The sequence below is a fragment of the Sorex araneus genome, chromosome 3, assembly GCF_027595985.1.
Source record: "Sorex araneus isolate mSorAra2 chromosome 3, mSorAra2.pri, whole genome shotgun sequence".
In the NCBI taxonomy this organism is placed as follows: Eukaryota; Metazoa; Chordata; class Mammalia; order Eulipotyphla; family Soricidae; genus Sorex; species Sorex araneus.
The window spans coordinates 225380590-225407065 of NC_073304.1; the positions used below are offsets into that span (position 1 = coordinate 225380590).

The 26476-nt window shown below is 38.6% G+C and overlaps 1 protein-coding gene across 9 annotated transcripts in view; it reads left to right on the top strand.

The window, feature by feature from the left end:
• Nucleotides 1–26476, top strand: part of TANC2 (tetratricopeptide repeat, ankyrin repeat and coiled-coil containing 2) — a 379564-nt gene that overhangs the window by 176666 nt on the left and 176422 nt on the right. For 5 of the 9 annotated variants that reach the window (XM_055131292.1, XM_055131293.1, XM_055131295.1 and 2 more), the window contains one exon: nucleotides 10219–10329. The exons of the other annotated variants lie outside the window; for them this stretch is intronic. In XM_055131292.1, coding sequence (XP_054987267.1) covers nucleotides 10219–10329 — 111 coding nt within the window. The remainder of the gene's footprint in view (nucleotides 1–10218; nucleotides 10330–26476) is intronic. 9 annotated transcript variants of the gene reach the window in all.

The window sequence follows — 26476 nt, forward strand, 5'->3', positions numbered from 1 at the left end:
CTGATAACTCATTAAATTCAAGTGTGTGCACTGCATCAGGATCTGCATTCTCACCCAGCCTGAAGTCCAGGCACCCGCACAAAGGGAAGCCTGTTGGCTGGATCCTGCAGCATTTCATCCCCATAACCACCCCTCATGGTGTCCCTCTAAAATCTAATCCCAAAACTGCGGATGAAGTTTCTTCATGTACATCATATATTAGAGGTACCAGTGAATCCAGGTTTCGCATTCTTCACCTCTCCATAACTCACAGTAACATACAGAGACATCCTAACTGTTGGTTCCTAACCACACAACAACACACAAGTAACAACTCCAAACTGCAAAGCTTGCAGTGGTAAACCAACACAGAAACCCACCAAGCTTAGTGAGTGATGTCGCTGGCCTAGATGACTCAACCTATAATAATGAGCTATGTAACCTCTCAGATGAGGAATTTGGAATGGAACTATTAATGATACATAAGGAGCTCAAAAAAACAATAAAACATACTGCCAATAAAGTACAAGAGGATATGAGGCTAGAAATGAGGAAAATACAAATGTAAATACAAGCAGAAATGACAGATCTGGAAAACTTGGTAGGTGAAATGAAAAATTCACTGGAAGGCTTCAGCAGCTGCTGATGACAGAATCAGTGAACTCCAAGATGCAGGGCACAGAATCTCCAGACAAAAGCAAAAGATGCAAAAGAGCCTCAAAATAAACCAGCAGATAACAAGAGAACAACGGGATGAAGTCAAAAGGAATAACATAATAATCATTGGAGTCTCAGAAGGACAGGAAGAAAACCCTGATAAAGAAGCAACTGTCAAAGCCATCACTGCTGAGAAGTTCCCACAGCTGAAGACTGCATGCACCCAAATTCAGAATGCCCGAAAGGTACCAGCTAAAAGAAATTAAAATAAAAATACTCCAAGGCACATCCTAATCATAATGACATGATGAAAGCTATAGATAGGGATAAGATACTGAAAGCAGCAAGATCAGAGAAAGAAATTTCTTACAATTTACAGCAGACTTATCAGACAAAACCCTCAGGGCCTGAAGACAGTGGTGAGATATAGTTAGAAAAAAAAAACAAAAAACCTCAGTGAAATGAACATCTCAACAAGAATACTTTACCCAGCCAGTCTCTCATTCAGATTTTAAGGGAAAATACACAACTTCATAGATAAACAACTCAGACTTCATAGACTCAAAACCATTATTGCATGAAGAATTAAATGAACTTCTTTAAGATAAGATGTACCGCGCTGTACAAATTTAATGTGGTCCCTATCAGAATACCCATGACACTTTTCAAAGACATAGACAAAACACTCCTGAAATTCATATAGAACAATAAACCCTCACAAATAGCTAAAGCAATCCTTGGGAAAAAGAAGAAAGATGGCATCACCTTCCCCAACTTCAAACTGTACTACAAAGCAGTAGTAATTAAAACAGCATGGTATTGGGCTAGAAACAGAACAGCAGACCAATGGAACAGAGTTGAATAGTCTATCACAGACTCCCAAATATATGACCATTTAATCTTTGACAAAGGAGCAAGAAAAGTGAAGTAGAACAAGGAAAGCCTCTTCAACAAGTGGTGCTGGGAAAACTGGATAGCTACCTGCAAAAAAAATGAACTCTGACCTCTGTCTATTGCCGGGCACAAAAGTCAGATCAAAGTGGATTAGAGACCTGAATATCAGACATGAATCCATAAGGTACATGGAGGAAAATGTAGGCAGGACCCTCCATGACATTGAAGCTAAAAGCATCCTTAACGATGAAACATCACTGACCAAGCAAGTGGAAACAAACATAAACAAATAGGACTACATCAAAATAAGAGAGTTCTGCACTTCAAAAGAAACAGTGACCAAAATACAGAAAGAGCCCACAGAATGGGAAAGAATATTTACCCAATACCCATTTGATAAGGGATTAATATCCAGGATATACAAGACACATTCTTATATATAAAATTATATAAGAAAAAACCCTCCAGCCCCATCAAAAAATGGAGTGAAGAAATGAACAGAAGCTTCCTCTAAAAAAGAAATACAAATGGCCAAAAGGCACATGAAAAAATGTTCCACATCACTAATCATCAGGGAGATGCAAATCAAAACAACAATGAGAAATCATCTCACATCACAGAGACTGGCATACATTCAAAAGAACAAAAGCAACCAGTGCTGGCGTGGATGTGAGGGGAAAGGGACACTCTCACTGTTGGTGGGAATGCCGACTGGTCAAGTATTTTTGGAAAATAGACAGTCCTTCAAAAACTAGAAATTGAGCTTCCAAAGGACTCTGCAATACCACTTCTGGCAATATATCCCAAGGCTGCAAAAAAACCACAGTAGAAATTATATCTGTACCTATATGTTTATTGCTTCTGGAGAAAGAGAGAAAAATCTAGTTGAATCAAAAATGAAAAGGGGGACATCACAACAGAAACCACAGAAATTCAGAGAATCATCAGAGATTACTTTGAGAAATTGTATGCCACAAAACAAGAAAACCTCTAAGAAATGGATAAATTCTTAGATTCCTATAATGTCTCAGGACTGAACCAAGAAGATTGGGAATACCTAAGCAACCTATCACTATCAAGGAAATTGAAATGGCAATCAAAAGTCTCCCCTAAAACAAAAGCCCTGGCCCAGATGGCTTCACCAGTGAATTCTTCCAAACCTTTAAAGAGAGCCTACTCCCGATCCTTTTCAAGCTTTTCCAGGAAATTAAAGAAACAGAAAAACTCCCCAACAGTTTCTATGAGGTAAATACCACCACCAAAAGCAGACAGATACACCACCTGAAAAAGAGAATTACAGGCCTCTATCCCTGATGAACACAGATACAAAGATCCTCAACAACATACTAGCAAATAAAATCCAACGACTCATCGAAAAGATCATATGAGAACTATGATCAAGTAGGATTCATCCTGAAAATGCAAGCATAATTTAGCATTCACAAATCAACATAATATATCAATAAAAGAAAAAAACATACGATCATATTAATATATGAAGAGAAAGCATTTGTCAAGATCGAGCAGCTATTCATGATTAAAAAATAATAATAATAAGAGTCCAAGGAACTTTTCTCTGTATAGTTAAGCCAGCTACCACAAGCTCACCGCAAGCATTATTCTCAGTGGGGAAAACCTAAAAGCCTTCCCTCTAAGATTAGGTACAAGACAAGATTGCACATTCTCACCACTTCTATTAAGTATACTACTTGACATAGCATTTAGGCAAGAAAAAGATACCAAGGGCATCCAGCTAGAAAAGGAAGAAGTCAAGCAATCGTTATTTGCAGATGACAAGATTCTATACTTAGAAAATCATAAAGGTCCTAGAAACAGTAGGTTTGTATATGAAGTGGCAAGTATAAAATCAATACCCTAAAGTTCATGGCTTTCCTCAATACAAATAATGAAAGAGAAGAAAAAGTTATTTTTTAAAAAATCCTGTTCACATTTGTGCCTCAGAAAATTAAGTACCCCAGAATCAGCTTAACTGAAGAGGTGAAGGACCTGTACAAACAAAACTACAAAACACTATTTCAAGGAATAAAAGAGAACATGAGGAAATGAGACACATTTCCTGCTCATGGGTCAGGAGGATTAACATTGTCAAAATGGCAATACTACCCAAAGCGTTATGCAGATTCAATGAATTCCCTATTAGGATATTCTTATAAGGATTTTTTGACATTTTTTAAAGAAATAGGTAAAACACTCCTGAAATTCATATAGAACCCCCTACAAAACCTAAACCCCTACAAAAGCTAAAGCTATCCTTAGGGGGAAAAAAGATGAGCGGCATCACGATCTTCTGCAGCTGCAAACTGTACTACAAAGCAGTAGTAATTAAAAAAGCATGGTAATGGATTAAAGACAGACCCACAGACCTATGGAATAGAGTTAAATATCCTGACACAAACCCTCAAATATGTGGCCACTTAATATTTGATAAAGGAGCAAGAAATGTGAAGTGGAACAAGAAAAGCCTCGTTAACAAGTGGTGCTGAGAAAACTGGACAACTACCTGAAAAAAAAAAAAATGAACTCAGACCTCTGTCTAATGCCAGGCACAAAAGTCAGATCTAACATGGATTTAATACCTCAAGATCAGACCTGAATCCATAAGGAACATGGAGGAAAACGTAAGCAGTTCCCTTCATGACATTGAAGCTAAAGGCATCTTTAAAGATGAAACATAACTGACCAAGTGGAAGCAATGATAAACACCTGAGACTATATTAAGCTAAAAAGTGTCTGCACCTCAAAAGAAACAGTGACCAAGATGTAGTGAAAGCCCACTTACTGGGAAAATTTTTTTACCCAATACCCATCAGATAATATCCAAGATATATATGGTACTGGTAAAACTTTACAAGGAAAAAAAAAACCTCCAACACCATCTAAAAATGGGGAGAAGCAATGAACAAAAACTTCCGTAAAAAAGGAAATCCAAATGGTCAAAAGGCATATGAAAAAACATTCTACATCACTAAGCATCAGAAAGATACAAATCAAAACAACAGTGAAATACCACCTTACACCATAGAGACTGACACATATCAAAAGCAGAACATCCAGTGCTGGTGAGGATGTGGGGAGAAAGAGAATCTCATTCATTGTTGATGGGAATGCCAACTGGTCCAGCCTTTTTGGAAAACAGTATTCCTCAAAAAACTCGAAATTGAGTTCCCATATGGCAGTACCACTTTTGGGAATATACCTTGGAGGCACAGAAAGACAGAGGAGAAATATCTGCACCTCTATGTTCATTGCAGCCCTATTCACAGTAGGCAGAATCTGTAAACAACCCAAGTACCTGAGAAAAGAGGACTGGATAAAGAGGCTATCGTACATTTACATAATGGTATACTATGCAGCTGTTAGGAAAAATGAAGTGATGAAATTCACTTATAAATGAATGGGCATAAAGGGTATCATGCTGAGTGAAATAAAGTGAAAGAAGGAAGGGGGGAAGATATAGAGTGATTATAACCCATTTGTGGGTCATTTAAAAAAAGTAATATGAGACTAATACTCAAGTAGAAACATGGGCCAGGAGGGTTGGTCCACAGTTCGAAGCCTGCATCAGGTGCTGTGGGAGAAGGCAGTTGAGGTAGAGAAAGAACCATTCCGGCAATGATAGTTGGAAATGATCACTCTGGATAAGAACTAAATACTGAAAGTAGGTAAAGGAACAAACATGATAATTTCAGTATCTGTGTGGCAGACAATAATGCCCAAAAGTAAGGTGAGAGAGAAAGAGAGAGAGAGAAAGAGAATGAAGAGAGAGAATAAAAGTGCCTGCCATAAAGGCAGGGTTGAGAATGGGGCGGGGAGGGAAACTGGTGGAGGGATGGGTGTTGGAACATTGTATGATTGAAGCCCAAGCATAAACAGATTTTTTACTGTGTATCTCATTGTGACTCGGTTTTTAAGAAAATGATAACTCTCAAAGCGAGGAAAAAAATGAAAGAATGGCATCCTGATGTATATAGGCAATCAACTACCAAAGCCCAGACCTTTTCGTTCCTGTGCTCACTAGGACCCTCATCACTCTGCCTCCAATTAAGACTTGTTCTAGTGCTTTGTCTTAAAATCCTTTTTTGCTATGTTTTCATAGTGAAACATTCCATGCTGTATTTTAATAAACTCATGATGAGCACATCACCACATCCAAGTACTGTACTAATAAGTTCTTTACATGCTTAGAATCTGAAACCTCATAACCCTATGACTTTACTACAAAACAGAGGCTTGGTTAGGGTACATAATGTCCCAAATTTTTTACTGCTTACAATGCCTAGATCTAAATCTTTGAAATGACTATCTATACTCATGATCAGTATGCATTCTTTCTCTTGTCCTTTGCTAGATCTCCACTCAAGTCTCCTAAAATATTTTTTTCAATCATCTTACCAATCATCTTTTTTGTTAAAAATCTTTTTTTTTTAATCATCTTACCTCTGCCTGCTTCCCCCAATCTCCAGCAACCCAGGGATCATACCCATAAGCCACCTCCTGCCAGATAATCTCATCGGCCACTATCCAGAACTCAGGCTGCTTCTCCTGGAAGGGAGCATAAAATGAGGCACCCATAGCCATGCCACTGGACTCCATGCCAGGCTTTTTACACTCGGGGCGCCCCAGAGGAGGGCAGGTGAGAGCCCTCCCCGCCCCAGGGAACCAGCCCCAGCAGCCCACCTCCACCACCCAACCGCTGCCATGCTCCAAGCCACTTTTCACATGCTTGGGCCGAACCTCACGCATGAGTGGACATATTCCTGGATCACTCTGGGGCTGCTCGACACATCCTCATAGAGGGAAACTTATGTATATGCCTCTCGGAGAGCCTGGCAAGCTACCAAGAGTATTCCACCCTCATGGCAGAGCCTGGCAAGCTCCTCATGGCATGTTCAATATGCCAAAAGAGTAACAATAACAGGTCTCATTCCCCTGACCCTGAAAAAGCCTCCAGTCCTTGGGAAAGACAAGTAAGGAGAGGCTGCTAAAATAATCAGAGCTAGGACGAATGGAGACATTACTGGCGCCTGCTCGAGTAAATCGATGAACAACAGGATGACAGTGATACCAATCAGTAAAGCTCACTTACCAAGATAGAAGCTTCCTTCCACCTCTTAAGTCACAGGAAAGTTTCTTGTTTGGTTTGGCAGGTGTGGCAGGGGAGGGCATTTTGGATCACATCCAACAGTGCTCAGGGGTCCAGATGTGGTACGGGGAATTGAACTGGGGTGGGCTCCATTCAAGGCAACCACCTAATTCTTGGGACTACCTCTTGGTCCCCTGGGTTTGGTTTCCTCCTATCCTTTTCATTTCAACCACTGTCATCCCGTTGCTCATCGATTTGTTCGAGCGGGCACCAGTAATGTCTCACATTGTGAGACTTATTGTTACTGTTTTTGGCATATCAGATACGCCTAGGGTAGCTTGCCAGGCTCTGCCGTGGGGGCACCCGCTCTCGGTAGCTTGCCAGGCTCTCTGAGAGGGGTGGAAGAATCGAACGCAGGTCAGCCGCGTGAAAGGTGAACGCCCTACCACTGTGCTATCGCTCCAGCCCCATTTCAACCACTAAAAAAAAAAAAAAAAACTATTTTATAAAACCCTTTGAATCAGATTCTCTTTTTTAGTTTTTGGCCACACTGCAATGCTCAGGGGTCACTCCTTACTCTGCACTCAGGAGTCACTCCTGGTGGTGCTCAGGGGACCTTATGGGATGCCAGGGGTTAAAACCCGTTCGCTGCGTGCAAGCTGAGAGTCCTGCCTGTTGTTTTATTGCTCCAGCCCCTGACTCAGATTTTCTTGCTCTCTGAATTATCTTTGTATATTGTTAATGAAATATATTAAAAGCTTAGATTTTGGGGGCAAACAACGTGTCCCATCTTCCAAGTTGACCTTTTTTTGGGCTGAAGCTGATAGCATAGTAGATAGGAAACTAGCCTTGGATGCAGCAGGACCAGGTTCAGTCCCTGACCCCCCATATAGTTCCCCAAGTACCTAAGCACAGAGTCAGGTGTAAGTCCTCAGCACAGCTGGGTATGCCCCCCCACACACACACACAAATGTTGGCCTTTTTTGCTTTCCACAGAGCATATTGAGTTCACTGGACAGTATGTATATTTGTGATTGTCTATCTTTTGTGTGATTGACTTACAAATAACACTGGTAGTTTCTAAAAGTTGGGTGAAGGTAATAATGTAATCTACCCCAAAATAGTTTAAATGCATTGTTAGGCATTGTACAGTATTCCATGGATGAAGATGGGGGAAAAAATAAGCAAGTGTATACTATGAGCTATAGTGATCAACTCAGTTGCAGTTCCCTGGGAAGGGACAAGCTTACATGGTATTGCACTTCTGTCTCTAGGATCTTAGTTCCCCACCTTGATTCCATTCATTATTCTTGTACTTTCCTCATACTTCTACTTCCCTCCCATTCTTCAGCTTCTTACATATCTACCTTAAATTGATTTCTATCTGTCTAGTAGGCCCAAATTTTACTATAAAATATACAGATATTGTAAAGTATGTAGTCCCTTCATCAGGGACCACAACTTTCTTTGTCAGAACTCAGCAGGTAAAATGATAATTTTGCTGCCATGGCAGTATACTTCTTAAATGACCCTAAGAGCCTTAATAATTGTAATAATTTATTTTATACTAAGTAATATTGATGGAAATGTTTCAGTATTTCTGAGTTTATGAGATTGCAAAAGAGATTCTAATACCTGCAGATATGTTTATAAATCTCTGAGAACATTTTTTATGATAGCAATTTTAAAAGATAAATTCAAGTACTACACTCAGCAGAGATGAGTGTTGTCGTTCCAAAGCTTATGTGCAGGAGAAATCATAATATAGCCACATTTGGGCTTTTTTGTAAATATACTTTTATTGTTTGCTTTGTTTTCGGCCATACTCGCGATGCTCAGGAGTTACTCCTGGCTCTGCACTCAGTAATCACCCCTGGGGTTCAGGTGACCAGATGAGATGCCAGGGGTCAAAACCGTTCAGGTAGTTGCAAAGCCAGTGCCTTCCCTTCAGTTCTATCACTTTGGCCCATGTGTGTGTGCTTTTTTTAATATACTCTTAGAATAGACATATACCCTAAGATTTAATGTATGATTTTGAGTGTTGGCATGTTATAAAAATATTTTAATAATTTATTTTCATTCATCAAAGAAAATAAAGCCAAGTGCTGGCCATTATAATGACTATGTTTTCTATTGCTTTTGTACAAAGTAATTTAGGAATAACTTAGAAACCTAGTGGATGAGGATTTTGAAAGACATGCAGAAAGTTTTGATAAAAGTAATATGATCTTAGGTACTCACTTGTCTTAGATACCGTTTGTTATGACACTAAAATAAGTGTAGGCCAGTTGATTTCAAGGTTAAGTGATAGTTTTGCGCAGTAGCTTCACCCTGCCCAACTTGAAGTTTTGGTTTGTTTTTTTCAGTAAGGATCTCTCCCCCTTGCTTGTGGGCCCAGGGCCCACTTCTGATGGTATTTGCCAGGTACTCCAGACCCGGCAGTAGTGCTCAGAGCCAGCAGTCCTGGGCTACTCAGACCCAGGTGCTCCATGGGCCATGTACTGCAGGAATTGTACTGGGTTCCTTGGAGCTGTATCCCTGTCCCGTTATTATACTGTGTAAAATAAAACTCTGTTTAAAGAGCCAAAGTAATTTTTGTAACTTTAACTTTTAATATATGTAATTGATTATTTATGTGTATATTAACACTATTTCTTAATCCTCCCTAAAAATTAATTTTTAAAATTTCTGCAAAACCTTTTATACCTTATATTTTGTTATTTACAAGAATAAATGGATACCATGCCATGGAATATTCCTTTGTCTTAGACCTTTTGTAACTGAATCACATATTTTTAGTATCCAGTGTCAAACTGCATGGATAGCTAATAACTTAGTCGACTTGCACTTTTGACTTCTTGCCTTAGTAGCTTAGCAGTCAGGTGATTGATTCCCTTAAACTAAATTAATCCAACATGATTTTTCATAACTAAATGTTTTAAGATAAAGAAATGTTATTTAAGGTAAAGAAAACATTTCGTAACAATTATTGAAAGCATTCTTAAAGCTTAGTCCTGGATTCTCCTCGGTTAATACCTGTATTTAGAGGCAAAGTAAGGCATAGGAAAGATCTTTGCTTTACAGAAGGAAACAGCTAAAGGTGCTAGACGGTTTGCTCATAGGCTTGAATATTAGAATTTTAGCTTTTTCAGTTTACAGGGACTTTTTTTACAATACCCATCTCCTCTATGAAGAATGTAGCTATTTTTTTTTTCTGATACACACACACACACACACACACACACACACACAAAATAGGGTAACCTGATCTGAGTCTGACAGAGTGTTCATTTAAGTGCTTCCATCTGTTGCCTGCTGTTCCCCTTACTCATGACCCCTCTGTGTTTCTCTCTTTCCTTTCCCCTTTTCCTTCCTTCCCTACGTTTTTCTTTCCTTTTTGTTCTTCCTTTCTATTTTTCTCCTCCTCTCTTTTTTATACTTTCCCTTCCCTTTCCCCCTTCCTCTCCCGTCTTTCTTCTCTCTCTCTCTCTTTCTCTCTCTCTCTCATCTCTCCCTCCCTCCCTCCCTCTCTCTCTCTCTCTCTCTCTCTCTCTCTCTCTCTCTTTCTTTTTTTTTCCCCTTAGCCCCTCTGAGGAAAGCAAAGTTTGTTGAGAGCCCACGAATTCCAGAGTCCGAGCTTGGCTCACCAACCCTCACTTCAGCTCAGAAACTGGACGTGGATGCATACTGCCCTGGTAAGAGTGCATGCAAATGTCTGCTTTGAGAGAGGGATGTTTGGATCAAGCCCATCCAGAAGAGCAGTGTTTTGCACATAAATTTTTTACAAAACATATTTGTTACCTGTTTGGTAACTTATCACATATTTTCCTTGTTAGAGCAGAGCTTGTACTTAACATCCTCTTTACTGATATCATAGTAAGAGTAAATACCAAAACATTCAAATATTATTTGTTAAGAAAATAATTTGGGTAACTAAATAGTTTTCCTGGTGATTTTTGTGATAGAAGATACTTAGAGAATTTTTCTTTGGCCTTGTGCAGACAGAAATGTTAAAGATAATGGAGAACATTAGCTCTTTGCTTATGGCCACTACGCTCTATTTCTGTTGGATTTCTGCATAGTTTTAGAAAATAGTAGTGATGTTAGCAACATTAATTAGAAAAGAAACATCATAGGTTCCCGATTTGGACTCTTGGACACTCACTCACTTTTAGAAATGCTTTTTCTCATGAATGGCCTGTAAGCACATGTGGGAGTTCACTGAAACCCTTCTTGTGTGGTAGCCAAACTGAGACAGACTCATTATCAATGCTTAGATTCTTCCAAACTTAGATGAGTTGCCTGGCAACATCCTTTACACTCACTTGACAGTGAGTCTATAGAGCTGTGTCAGAAATGTTCACAGCTCCAGTTGAGTGTACAGATCAGAGCTTTAGTACAGGACCTTAGAAGACATGGTTTTAGGTCTTTTGTTTATTCCTGCTCATTAAAAGTGATGTTAAACCATGGTGAATGCAACCACTGTGTCTTTACAGTATTAGGGGTCAGGAAAATAAGATGATATCTGGTTCTGGAAAAGTTATCAGTAGTTCTGAAATGAAATGTTATAATGATATGCCTTTAAAGCTAGTAAAAGATGTTTTTTAAGAAGACGGTAGTTGGAAACATGGGCCAAAATTAATCAGAGACATTTGATTTTATTTGATCCATTTTAAATACTGAAAGACCGTGGAGACTTCACTTTCAGATATAAAATTATGTACTTCATACACTGTGACAGTATTTATTTTTTAAATAACATTTGTATATTAGGAGCCATCTTTTCTGTCTCTAACAGGAAATATAAAGATTTCTATATAGATAAATATAAAGATTTCTATATATATGACTTTTTAAACATAATTTCCTATTCTTACATTAGTCTTGGAAGAGAAATGTCATCAGAGGGAGGCCTTTTCTGTTCCACATTTGCAAATTAGAATGATTGTTGGGGAGATTCATTTTTCTCTTCTTGGTTGCCACTGACCACTTAGTCTGTTATAGCTATTGCTATTGTCAAGGAGCAAAAGGAGCAGCTAGGTGTTGGAATGCCAGTGCGAATTACTATTAAAAAATCTTATCCATATTATTATTTATGTATATTTTGCACAAGTATGAATTCCTTGCTGAATTGGATTGTACCAAACTAAATTTCACTTATGACATTTTAAAAGTAAGGAAGGAACTAAAACGTGTTGCCAAAATATTAATTACCATGTTCTGCAGTCTCCTTTTATTACAGTTTAAAACTCAGAAACTTCTTAGTGATTTTCTCTTTCATAATAAAGATATTAAACTCTGAAAATAAATTTCTACTAAGAATAGAGACTTGAGGGGCATAGCTGTTATATTCTTCATAGTTCCGAACAAGAAACAAATGAATTCAGTGTACTTATAAAAGAAACAAATAACAATCCATGCTTTTTAATTTTCTCTTGTATAAAACATGCTAACAGATAATATTTGTATTTTATTATATATTCACATAATGCACACTAGAGTTCTGATTTTTGTTTTGTTTTTGGAGCCACACTCACAATCTTCAAGGGTTATTCCTGGAAGAACCTTACCGCCGTACTATCTCTCAAGCTCCCAGTTGTGATATATCTTACCTACTTCTTTTATTCACTACCATCAGCACTTGCAAATTTAGAAAAATAGTCATCAATCGTAACTTAAAGTTTAGAGCAATAATTTTCAGGCTTCAGCTTGAAACTTGTTCAAACACAAATTGGTAGGCCTATCCTGACTATTTACCTTTCTAACAGATTCCCAGGGGATTACCAAAGCTGTTGCTTGATCGTCCATACTGCTAGAACCAACTAAGTCACAGACCAGTACAGACTTCTTAAAGCATTCTAATAAACAGTGATGGAAGTCTCTCAGATTCATTCTATTAATGACTTACGTAGAATAACTCGAGATGATGTTTTTATATGATCTAAATTTAAACCTTTTTGAAATTATTATTGATTTTTATAAATTGTTCGTGATTTATAACATTCAGTATTTCAACACCAATCCCACCACCAGTGCAACTTCCTACCACCATTATTTTCAGTTTTCCCAATCATGTCTCAAGCCTGCTCCTATAGCAGGCCCTGAATAATTTCTTTTATATTGCTTGCTATAATTCACTAAAAATGATTTTAAAATATTTTCATAGAAGGTCTGTGAACATTGTTGTGTCTCACCATGAAGCCATTAAGCCCTTGTAGAATAGATTACTAATGTGTTTTTACTGGCTAAGCCTGGTGTGTTTACGTTTTCTCAATCAAGATTGGTTGCCTTCTACTTTACATCCAGTGTGATATGCTACTCCTGTAAACCTTCTGCTTTTGTCTTAGGGCTATCCCCCCCTGGTGCTCAGAGCTTAGTCTTGCTCTGTACTCAGGGATCACTCCTGGCAGTGTTCGGGAGATCACATGGGATGCCAGGGGTTAAAGTGAGTAAGCCACATGCAAAGCAAGCACCTTACCTGCTGTACTCTCACCGGCCCCTACATGTAAACCTTGCTTAGCCTATTTAGATTGAAGGAAGAATAATGCTTTTGTATGAGAAATGAACGTATTTTACTTGTTTTGCCTTTTTCTATCTGTTGTTTATGTATGGCTGTCTAATTATCAATACTGTCTTATATGTAAAAGGAAATCATGGATCAAATCAGAGCAAGTCTTTGATATTTGGTATGCAGAGCCTAGGATAAGGAACACTGGAATAAAGCTGTTGAATCAGAGTCTTTGTCTGATAAAATAACTGTCTGCATAGCATTAGGGGTTTTTTTTTGTTGTTGCTGTTGTTTTACCATACCTGGCTGTGCTCAGAGATTACTCCTAGTTCCCTTCCCAGGGATCATTCCTGGTGGAGCTTAGAGAACCAAATGGGGTGTCAAGGATTGAACCCAAGTCAGTGTGTGCATGGCAAGGACCTTACCTGCTGGACTGTCTTTCTAGTTGCTAGCTTCCGAATATCTACTTTGACTATTTCTCAAATCAGATTTTCTACATGTAGAGAATGTAAGAAAAATACAAGTTAATAGTATATCTTGGTTTTGCAATGAAACTATGGAAATAATTGATACTGTTATATAGTAGAACCATCACAGTAAGGAATATTAAGTGAGTGATAATTGTAGTGGAAAGTAAGGCTTAGAGAGAATTTAAATGATTTGCATAGGGTCACAAGTGAGACATATTGTTAAACTTTTGAAGTGTCCAGAAGTTCTTTGCTTCTAATTTTATTACTGTGTAAATTCATTAACACCCATTGATTCCCCTTAAATTAAGAGCCGAAATTCAGTTTTTAAGTATAAGATAGGACTATTTTTTCAGAATGACTTAAGTCAATTTCAATTAAAAATTTTCCAAAATGAACTTTGGTACATCTACATCATGGAATACTGTGCAGCTGTTAGGAAAGATGAAATCATGAAATTTGCTTATAAGTGGATGGTCATGGAGAGTATCATGCTAAGTGAAATGAGTCAGAAAGGAACAAACATAGAATTACTGCATTTATTTGTGGAATATAAAATAACATAATATGAAACTGACACCCAAGGACAGTAGAGAAAGGGCCAGGAATACTGCTCCATGGTTGGTAACCTGCCTCATGAGCTAAGGGAGAAGACAGCTGGAATAGAGAAGGGATCACTAAGTCAGTGATGGTTGGAAGGATAGTTCAGGATGGGAGATGTGTGCTGAAAGTAAATAAAGGACCAAATGTGATAGCCTTTCAGTATCTGTATTGCAAACCATAATGCCCCAAAGTAGAGAGAGTATGGGGGAAATTGTCTGCCATAGAGGCAGGAGGAGGGGTAGGATGCGGGGGAAGGGATACTGGGGACATTGGTGGTGGAAAATGTGCACTGGTGGAAGGATGGGTGTTCGATCATTGTATGACTGAAACTCAAACATGAAAGCTTTGTAACTGTATCTCACAGTCTTATGGTGATTCAATTAAAGAAAAATCTCCAAAATGAAAAAATAGATTTATCCTGCACCTCTTAACTTCTCTTCCTGTAGCATTAGTTATTAGCAGTGTGACATTTAACAGTCCACAACCTTTCTAAACCTTGTTTTTCTCATCTGTAAAAATGAGGATAATAATCTTGAGTCAGTAAGTACAAAGCACATAGCAGAACGCTTGGTTCATAGTAAATGCTCATAAACTAATGTTAGCAAAATGTTACTATGGTGATATATGTTAAAAAATGTTGGTACAGTCGTAATCATAATTGAGGTATGCCTCAAGTTTTAAAAGTGTTTCCTCAATCTTTAGGGGGGAATGGTGTGATGGTTTGGGATCATTTTTAGTTTGATGTGTCTTACTATGTTTCAATTCTGATTTTTCCTCTTACTGTTCTATGATTTTGAACATATCATGTAGCATCTGTGTGCCTCAGTTTCCTATTATAGCAACTCATTTATAGCATGTTCTTATTTAGTTAGTTATTTTTGGTTTGGGGGTCACACTCAGCGGTCGTTAGGCTTATTCCTGGCTTCGTACTCAGGGTTCTCTCCTGGCAGGACTCAGGGGACCATATGAGGTGCCAGAGATCAAAGCCCTTTGGCCACTTGCAAGGCAAGTACCCTACCTGCTATACTATCACTCCAGCCCCTCATATCCTTATTTTTGTACTTTCATATATTTTGTCTCTGTGTGGATGCACAAATAGAGATTCGTCTGGGAAAACACAGGAGAAGACACCAAAAGAATGTTCTTTGGTTGCTTCCAAAGGAGAGAATAGGACTGACGAGGAAATCAGAGGAGAGTAGGCTGTGGGGCCCTGGTACTATTAGGGGCCATGTCTCGGTTGGTTGGGATTATAGGTGGTTTCCGTTTTATCTCTTGGGCAGCAAATATCTCAGTAAAAGTTCAGTTAGAGCTGGGGTCAAATTTCTCTTACCAAACTCTGTATCTTCATGCCACTTTCATACTCTTAAATTCTATTTCTATAAAGTAGTGATAAAATAGGCCTTAAAAATAGAAACGGTTAAGATTAAGCTTGTTACTGTCATTGTCATCCCATTGCTCATCCATCAATTTGCTGTAGTGGGCACCAGTAACATCGCCATTGTGAGACTTGTTGTTACTGTTTTTGGCATATTGAATACACCAGCTTGCCAGGCTCTGCTCTGCGGGTGAGATACTCTCAATAGCTTGCCGGGCTCTCCGAGAGGGGCAGAGGAATCGAACCTGGGTCTGCCACATGCAAGGCAAATGCCCTACCACTGTGCTATCGCTCTAGCCCAACATTCAGAATAGAATAAGGAAAAATAAAATAGTAATGTGAAGTTCATGTCCAATTCAATCAGCTTAATCAATGGCCGAATAGCAGTATTCCTACATTCACTGTCACTGTCATCCCGTTGCTCATCGATTTGTTCGAGCAGGCACCAGTAGCGTCTCTCATTGTGAGACTTATTGTTACTGTTTTTTGGCATATCCAATATGCCACAGGTAGCTTGCCAGGCTTTGCCGTGCAAGCTCCATACTCTTGGTAGCTTGCCAGACTCTCTGAGAGGGGCAGAGGAATCGAACACGGGTTGGCCCCGTGAAAGGCGAACTCCCTACCGCTGTGCTATCACTCCAGCCCATTCATACATTACTTTAAAAAAAAAAAAGGGGTTCAAATCCAAGTTCTTTCAGTTATTTGGGCTGAGTGATATGGGAGAAACTGCCTCAGTTTCATTATCTATAGAGAGGGAAAAACAGTAATACCTACCAACTGTGAAGTTGCTATGATGATTAAAGAAGTTAATCTTTATGAAGAACTTAGCATGATGTCACACCATAAATATTCAGCAATGGCACTTGATGATTTTTAACATACCAGTTACTGCTCTAAATAGACAATTAAAACTGGATACATAGGAGCTAGAGCAATAGCACAGCGGGTAGGGCATTTGCCTTGCACACGGCCAACCCGGGTTCGATTCCCAGCATCCCATATGGTCCCCTGAGCACCGCCAGAAGTAATTCCTAAGTGCAGATCCAGGAATAACCCCTGTGCATCGCCGGGTGTGACCCAAAAAGAAAAACTGGATACATAAAAAACAAAGCCTGGTGATGTTCTTCAATAGATTAAGTTTAATGTATATGCCTATGCTTATAAAATCAGACAAAGAAAATAAGATTAATACATCTTCTTTTACTGTCTTTATACTTTTTATATTCTAAAATTTCTACAACAAATTAAATATATATTTTTTATGAACAGACACTGCTTAGGTTGACAGTCCTATTTCTTTTTATCTTAGTGTTTTACATTTTATGTTTCACATTTTAATAATACATAATTTCAAGTGTAGAGATCAGCCTTGCCATAGATGTCAGGCCAGATTGACAGTTTTATAGGAATTCTAACTACAAGTGAATAGGTTAGCCTTAGTCAGACCAATCTTCTGAAAATAATAAAGGCTTTTATCCACATCAAATATGTACAGGGAGGTTTGAGATTAATCTTTTTTTATAATAGATCTTTTTACAGCTGCTTTAAAAAATTACACTGTCTTTTTAGAAACAGTGTTATTCATGATGACAATGAAATTAAAATGTATTTGACATTCAAGAATAAAAAACTTATAATTATTTGTTTTATATTCTCTCTATACATACATATGTGTGTGTGTCTCTGTGTGTGTATGTTTGTAGAGGGGGTGTCACACCCGAGGTGCTCAGGACTTCTACCTCTGCACTCTTGTATCTCTCCTGGTAGCCTTGGAGAACTATATGGGGTGCCAAGATTGAACCTAGGGTGGCCACATGCAAGACAAGCATCCTATCCACTATACTGCCACTCTGGTCCCTAATGTTTATATATTTTTTTAACTCAATACTCATAAATACCCTTTGGTATTTTATTTGGAATTCTTAGTAGTTATATACATTTGATAGTATAAGTATTAACTTTTGTAGATAAATAAAATACCATAGCATACCATAGAAATGCCATTAAGATGGATTAAATTAAAATATGGTAAATATTAATAATTATGTGATCAATATTTAGTGTTGTATAAACCTTAACTATATTTATTAGAGTTATGTTTAAATTTTTGTATTATTAGAGCTTTTACTGTCTTTTGTCTGGAAATTCTGTTGGTAAAGCCATCACATGTTTTACATGAGTGTTTCAGAGAGGATAAAATTATAACCTGTAATCATTGGCCTATTTTACAGGTTATATATATATAGCACTTCAGCACTGCCATCCTGTTGTTCATCGATTTGCTCGAGTGGGCACCAGTAATGTGTCCATTGTGAGACTTGTTGCTGTTTTAATATATATTATATAATAATGTGACTAAAAAGTAACATTAGTCCAGTGCTTACAGGTTATAAATACACATACATATATGTATACATATGTTTGTTTAGGGTACTGGTCACAGAATCTGGGGTTTCATACATACAAAAGCGTGTGCCCTAGACACTGAGCTACATGCCAGACTCCACTAAAAATTTTTTGAAGTTTCTCTTAGGACTGGAGCGATAACACAGTGGTAGGGCGTTTGCCCTGGACATGGCCAACCAGGGTTCAATTCCTTAGTCCCTCTCAGAGAGCCCGGCAAGCTACCGAGAGTATCCTGCCCGCATGGCAGAGCCTGGCAAGCTACCCGTGGCGTATTCGATATGCCCAAAACAGTAACAAGTCTCACAAGCAGACGTTACAGGTGCCCGCTCGAGCAAATTGATGAAAATGGGATGACAGTGCTGCAGTGCTACCCTTTTTTGTAATAGTAAAAAGTGCTCAATACTCAGAAGCTTGGATTCAATTCTTTTTTTTTTTTTTATAATTTATTTATTTTTAATTAGAGAATCACCGTGAGGGTACAGTTACAGATTTATACACTTTTGTGCTTATACTTCCCTCATACAAAGTTCGGGAACCCATCCCTTCACCAGTGCCCATTCTCCACCACCCGTAAACCCGGCGTCCCTCCCACCCTCCCCACTCCCATCTCCCCCCCACCCCACCCTGCCACTGTGGCAGGGCATTCCCTTCTGTTCTCTCTCTCTAATTAGCTGTTGTGGTTTGCAATAAAGGTGTTGAGTGGCCGCTGTGCTCAGTCTCTAGCCCTCATTCAGCCCGCAACTCCCTTCCCCCACATGGCCTTCAACTACAATGTAGTTGGTGATCGCTTCTCTGAGTTGCCCTTTCCCTGGAACGTGAGGCCAGCCACGAAGCCATGGGGTCAACCTCCTGGTACTTATTTCTACGGTTCTTGGGTATTAGTCTCCCACTCTGATATTCTATATACCATAGATGAGTGCAGTCTTTCTATGTTTGTCTCTCTCTTTCTGACTCATTGCACTCAGCATGAAACTTTTCATGCCCATCCACTTAACTACAAAATTCTTGACTTCCTTTTTTCTAACAGCTGCATAGTATAGCTTGGATTCAATTCTAACTGCATCATTTAGTAGCTTTATAATTTTTATTACTTAGTCTTTCTAGTTCCCTGTTCCTGCTCTGTAGAATGAAGATAGTTTATTGCATTCTCTGGAGAGTGTTTGCGATGATTAAATGAAATTATACACACTGTTTGCTTTTTAGTGTCTGGGACATCACTTAGGACTAAAAGTTTATAATTTTGTGTATGTACCGTTACTATTTTATAAATTATAACACTAAAGAACCATAATTTTGGGATAATTTTTTTTCCTATTCCTAAATATTTTTTCTATTTTTTAATTTTTTTTCTATTCCTAGCCCAGCGTTCATGAAAATTTCCTGATGGTAAAAAAGGGACATGAAGTATTCTTTTTGTGTGTTGCCTTCAGGGGGACCCATACCTGGCAGTGCTCAGGTCTGACTCCTGACTCTGTGCTCAGGGATCACTCTATTGAACTCTGGTCAGTTACACGCAAGGAAGCAGTCGCTTGCTGTACTCTGTTGTCCAGCCCCACAGAAAGTATTCTTGACTTTTTTTGGCATTCATAAAACTTAGTGATGTATTAATTTTTGTATCTGACATCACCACAAAAGTTATTTGAGTCACTGAAAATCTTTGTCTTTTTGCTTTTCCTTATATAAAAGTTATTCATCGTAACACTTAAATTTATGACACTTGTGAACAGAGTTAAGTTCTGTTTATTATTAAGTGTTCTATTATCTCTTTCTATATTTCAATTTATCATAAAACTTTGTAGCTTAAAATGGCATCAGTTATCTCACAGTCAGGAACCTAGAAACATCTGAGCTGCCTTGTGTGTTCCTTAACTTGTGGGCCCCTTCAACTTGCATCACAAGCCAGCAGACAGGAGGTGGAATGTTACAAGCATGGCTCTTTCATAACATGATCTTCTACTTTTTGTCATATTATGCTCATTAGCAAGCCCTTTGGCCTAAACAAGAACATAAATGGAAATTTTGAGAAAAGCTGTTTTAATGATGCAATGAATCTCCCTGTTTGTTTGTGTTTTTATTTACAGTGCCTGGAGACACGAATCGTCATCTTTGCCTCCCATTTAAAATTTTTCATAGTGTTTCTCGTAACCCACTCTTTTCGCATTCAAATTTTCCTTTTACTCTTCTTACAATTATTTGTGTATTTTCCCACTTTGTTAATCGATATGCCAAATACAGTAACAGTAACAGATTTCATTCCCCTGACCCTGAATAGAGCCTCCAATTGTTGGGAAAGACGAGTAAGGAGAGGCTGCTAAAATCTCAGGGCCGGGACAAATGGAGATGTTACTGGCGCCCCCTTAAGTAAATCGATGAACAACAGGATGACAGTAATACAGTGATAGAATGATATAAACTATTTATAGATTACAAATTAATTTAGATTAAGTTGCTGACATTTAAGTAGCATATCTTTAAAGTTTCATCTAAGAAAATATATTCACTGATAATCAGTATAAATTAATTCATGCCAATTTTATGAGCTTTGAAAATTCTGTGTCAGTATTCCCTATTAAGATTCTGATATTGCAATTATATTTGGATGATTTTTATCCCAGGATTGATTTGTTTTTCTTCAAAGAAATGTATAAAAGAGGGGAGAGAGCAATAGTATATTGGATAGGGTATTTGCCTTGCACACAGCCAACCCAGGTTTGATCCTCGCATTCCATATGGTCCTCTGAGCACCGCCAAGAGTAATTCTTTAGTGCAGAGCCAGGAGTAACCCCAGGTGTGACCCAAAAGGCCAATAAAAATAAAATAAAAAATGTATGAAAGAAAGAATACAAAGCAAAGATAATTAATCAGTCCTTTGTGCAGTGATTTTATTTTCTACTACTATACAAAACAGTGTTTTTCAAAATATATTACTCCCTTCACTAATATATTCCCTCGCCTTTAAATATATTCATGTAAAAAGTTTTGTACAGACCAAATACATGATAGAAAATGACTATATCCAGTTTCTATCATGTATTTGGTTTGTACAAGAATTTTTTGCATCACTATATCCAGTTATCATCTAAAATTATATTTACCGTATTAGAACAGGTACAAGAGCCTGAATTGTGATAAAAGAAACTGAAATAGAAGTTGTTTCAGGCATTTTCAATGTCCTAAGACCCATCCCACCATCAGTTGTGACCTTCCCTCCACCAGTGTCCCCAATTTCCAACCCACCTCCCAAACCTGCCTCATTAACAAGCACAGATTTACTTTGAATTGCTGTTACAACAAATGGAACGATTTAAAAAATTAAAGCAATAAAAGTTAACTTGTGATCATTGTTATGTCTCACAATGGTGTCACTAAAGTCATTGAGAATTTACTGAATTGGTGCTGATTGAGCCTTCTGTGTTACTGTTTCACTCATTGATCTTGGTGGGATTGTATACTGCTTTCTCATCATTCATTGTGCTCCCATACTGGGCTGTCAGTACTGTGAAATGGGGAGGCCACATACGTGGCCACACACTCCAGCAGCTATAGAGTGGGATGATTTGGTGGTTTGGCAGCATGATGAGGTTCCATTATGGAGCCGGGCTGTTTATATGTCACAGGACATTAGTGAGGGTGGGGGCTGCTGGCCTTTAGTCAGGGAGGGGACTCTTCACTCCCCCCTTCCAAGAAGGCTCCAGAGTTGTCAGCCCAGAGATCCATCTACGTGAGACAACTCAATAGTGTTAACAGTGTGGCATCTTTTCCTAGATTTTCAACTTTTAGTAAGTAGAAATTAGAAATAGAAACTTCTTAAAATAGAAATCTTTTAGCCAAAAATATCACAATAAAAGGTAAAGGTAAATACTAGAGACACTTAATAGTGGACTTGACAAAAAGGAGCATATGAAACACACTGTTCTCATAAAAGCTAGTGCAGGAGAGAATTCTAGATCACTTCTATTTTCTTTCCAAATACTTATATATGGTTCTTTTTTCACAGAACTAAATGTTTCAGTGTTTAGAACTACAATATTACCATACCACACTCATCACTAAGTTGCCAATATCTCTCCACCATGGACCACAGAATCCTCTTGTCCACTCTCACCTCCCTTGGTAACCTCAACTCAGTGACAGAATCTAAGGGTGTTTTCTACTGGGCATTGTCTTTTCTCTTGATTAGTTTTCTTTATATGATGCATATGAGTGAGATCATCCTTTGTTTGTGTTTTTGTCTCTGACATTTTATTTAACATACTCTTTTCATTCCATCCATGTTATAGCCGAAAGTAATCTGTCAGCTCATCTGTTTGGATGTTTGCGTGTTTCCAAGTCAACTATTGCTGCCATAAACATGGTGTATATCTCTTTTATTTAGTGCTTTTGTGCCCTTGGGATAGATACCTAGGAGTGGAATTACTGAATCATATGGTAGCTCTGTTTTTATTTTTGATAAATCTCCATGCAGTTTTTAGACAGTTCCAATTTACATAGCTCCCACAGCTAATGAGGGTTCCTTTTTCTCCATGTGCCTACAGGTATTTTTTTCTGTGTTGTTGTTGTAAGCCATTCTTGCTGGTCTGAGATTGATACTTCATTGTAATTTTATTTGCATTTACTTGATAATCAGTGATTATTTTCATGTCTATGTATTTTTTTGGACGTGTCTTTGAGTTTGTTGCCCCACTTTTTGATGGGGTTGTGTGTAGACACCTTTTAGCTCGGGTGACAAGATGAGTGGTGACACATTAACAGATGTTCAAGGGCTCTCCGGGTGACTCTCTCTCGCCACCGAGTTCTGTGCTCTTGAACCACTTCCCCTCCCAGGATGGCCGTTGCCATGGACTGACGGAGGAACGAGGGCCAAGCTGGTTGGTGATCAGTTGCCATTTATTTCATCTCTCGTCTCTCCCAAACTCTCTCCATCTCTGGCCACAACTCTCTCCAACTCTGCCAATCACTTCACAACTCTCTCTCCTCTCCGCTACTCTCTCTGACTCTCTTTTCTCTTTCCCCCAGCCCCCTCATCTCTCACTCTGCCCTCAACTCACTCTCTCTCTGTCTCTCTGTCTCTCTCTCTCTCTCTGTCTCTCTCTCTCTCTCTCTCTCTCTGCGCCTCTCTTCTTAGCAACTCCCATTAGCCACCACTTTAACTACGCCTCCCCCACCATACACAATCAACATGTTTTTCAAGGCTTCCTGACTTCCTGACTACCTGCAGCCCAGGAGAGCAAAACAGTACTTAAGGTGTGTTTCTCACCCAAGTGCCGTAGAACAGATGACTGGTTAAAGAAACTTTGGTGCATCTACACAATGGAATACTATGTGGCTGTTACGAGAGATGAAGTCATGAAATTTACTTATAAATGGATAGACATGGAGAGTATCATGCTAAGTGAAATGAGTCAGAAAGAGAGGGACAGACATAGAGGGACTGCGCTCATTTGTGGAGTATAGAATAATATCACATGAGGCTGACACCCAAGGACAGTAGATACAAGAGCCAGAAAGATTGCCCCATAGCTGGAAGCCTGCTTCATGAGTGGAGGGGAAAAGGCAGATGGAATAGAGAAGGAATCACTAAGAAAATGATGGCTGGAGGGATCATTCGGGATGGGAGACGCATGCCGAAAGTAGATAATGGTCCAAACATGATGACCTCTCAGTGTCTGTGTTGCAAACCATGATGCCCAAAAGTAGAGAGAGAGTATGGAGAGTATTGTCTGCCATGGAAGCAGGGGGAGGGTGGAAAAGGGGGGGGTATACCAGGGATATTGGTGGTGGGGAATGTGCACTGGTGGAGGGATGGGTGTTTGATCATTGTGTGATTGTAACCCAAACATGAAAGCTTGTAACTATCTCTGAGTGATTCAATAAAATTTTAAAAATTAAATTTAAAAAAGGTGTATTTCTCCTCTCCTTAGACCAGTAACTTAATGAGCATTTTAATTCTACTTCCTAATATTTGCCATTCTATATGGAGACAGTAATAGACACATTTAGGCTTGTAGGGTGACTCTGCTGGGGACATCTCGCCACAGACTCAGACTACAGTGCTCAGGCCGGATTAATCATTTCTAATCCTAACAGAGTCCGAATGTAGTTACTACTTTTTGAATCATGACAGAATTTGCCCATGACCATGCTCTTAACTTACTATTAAGTATTATGGCACTTTGGCCTGGACCATTTCGATGCCAGGGTAGCTCACAGCTTGCATCCATCCAGTCCCTTGTTGGGAACCTGCTTTTGGGGATCTAGGAAGAAAGGGCAATTGACATCTGTGAGAGAACAGATGTCCAGGAGGGAATATTATCTGGAGTCAAGTAACTCCCAAGGTACAAGCTTATCTTTTTAACTATCTTCCTGTCCATACAAAAAGTAATTGCTCTGAAGTAACTAACCATGCAAAGGACATTAAGGAGAAGAGAAAAACAATATTTACAAGTCAGCTGAGTCTGATCAGGAGACAAAGGTAATAGACAGGTTAGGGGAGCAATCAACAAACCCAAGCGCCCTTTGGCCAGGGAGGAAGGGCAAACCAGTGTTATCCTACAGGGTTGTTTATTTTTTGTTGCTTAGTTTTTAAGTTCCTTCCATATGGTGTGGAAATAATTTTTCCCTTTAAATAGAATGTGTTTTTGTATTACTGAGTTTTTTTCATAGTGCACAAGCATTTTAGTTTTAAGTAATTTTATTTACTTTTAATTTCCTTGCCAATCTAGTTGGATCATTAAAAACACCACCAAGAGCAATATTATTGAGATTTTTGTTTATGTTTTCTTTGATATCCTTTATAAATTTGGAACTAGTATCTAAGACTTCAATCCATTTTGAGTTAATTTTTATGCATAGTGTGAGATGGCAGTTCAATTTCATTCCTCTATATGTGACCAACCATTTTTTCCAGCACCATTTGTTGAAGAGAATTTCTCTTCTCTCTTTTATGCTTTTGACTCCTTGATGTAAATAAACTACCCATATATCTGAGGTTTGTTTCTGGAGTGTCAACTTCATTTCATTGAACTGAGTGTTTTTGATACTGTTTTTATTATAGCTTTATAGTATAAAGGCAGGGAATGTGACGCCTTCTGTCTTTTTATTTCTCAGAAGTGCTTTGGTTATATGAGGGCTTTCTTTTTTTGTGGTTCCATACAAATTTTATTTCACTGATTCTGTGCAAATTTTAAAAGTGTTCTATATCCTTGAAGAATGCCATTGGAATTTTGATAAAGATTGCATTGCATCTTGTATAATGCTTTTGGCAGAGTGTCATTTTAACAGTATTGATTCTTCCAGACAATGAGCGTGCAATGTTTTTCCAGTTCCCTATGTCTTCTGTTTCTTTTAATAGTGACTCAGAGTTTTGATGGCTAAGTCTTTCACCTCCTTTGTTAAGTTGTTTCCTTGGTACATTTTTTTAAAGCAATTATAACTAGGATTTAAAAGTTTTCTTTCTCCTTTGTTGCTTTGTTGTTTGTATATAGAAGCACAAAAGATTTTTGTATATTGCTTTTATAGTCTATCACCTTACTGTATTGCTTTATTATTTTTAATAATTTTAGTAAGATCTTTACATGTATATTGGTATGTCAGCTACAGGGAGTGATAGTTTAACTTTTTTTCTCTTTTTGGGTCACACCTGCCAATGCACAGGGGTTACTCCTGGCTCTGCACTCAGAAATTACTCCTGGCGGTGCTCAGGGGATCATATGGGATGCTGGGAATCGAACCTGGGTCAGCCACGTGCAAGGCAAATGCCCTCCCCGCTGTGCTATTGCTCCAGCGCCAAATTTTGTTTCTTTTTATTGCCTAATTACTTTGGCTAATACTTCAATTTTGAATTACTTCAATTTTGAATCTCATAAAACCAATTACTTACTATTCCCTACCCTTTCATGTTGTAATTTCTTTAAAATCTGAGATCATACCATTCATTCTGTGAAGATTTTTACTACTGTGTCCCCAGAATTCCTGGGTTATCGAACTCCTGGACATATATTCTGCCCAAAGCATTATACAGAATTTAAATTAGAAACCCTGCACCGTGCCTATGTCTCTGATTTTTTTTTTCCTTGTCTAACCTGTGGACTGGAGCAATAGCACAGCAGGTAGGGCTTTTGCCTTGCACACAGCCACCCCAGGTTTGATTCCTCTGTCCCTCTCGGAGAGCCTGGAAAGCTACCAAGAGTATCCTGCCTGCACGGCAGAGCCTGGCAAGCTACCCGTGGCATATTCGATATGCCAAAAACAGTAATAACAATCTCACAATGGAGACCTTACTGGTGCCTACTTGAGCAAAATCAGTGAACAATGGGATGACAGTGCTACAGTGCTAACCTGTAGCAACTGTTATGATGTAGTGATATATTTATTTGTAGAATGGTGATTTTCTCTTTAATTCCAGGTAATAGCGTTATGCAATTTTAGTGAGCAGTTTCTCAAATACTTCCCAGTGGAAGCCAGTAGAGAATAAAATTGCCACT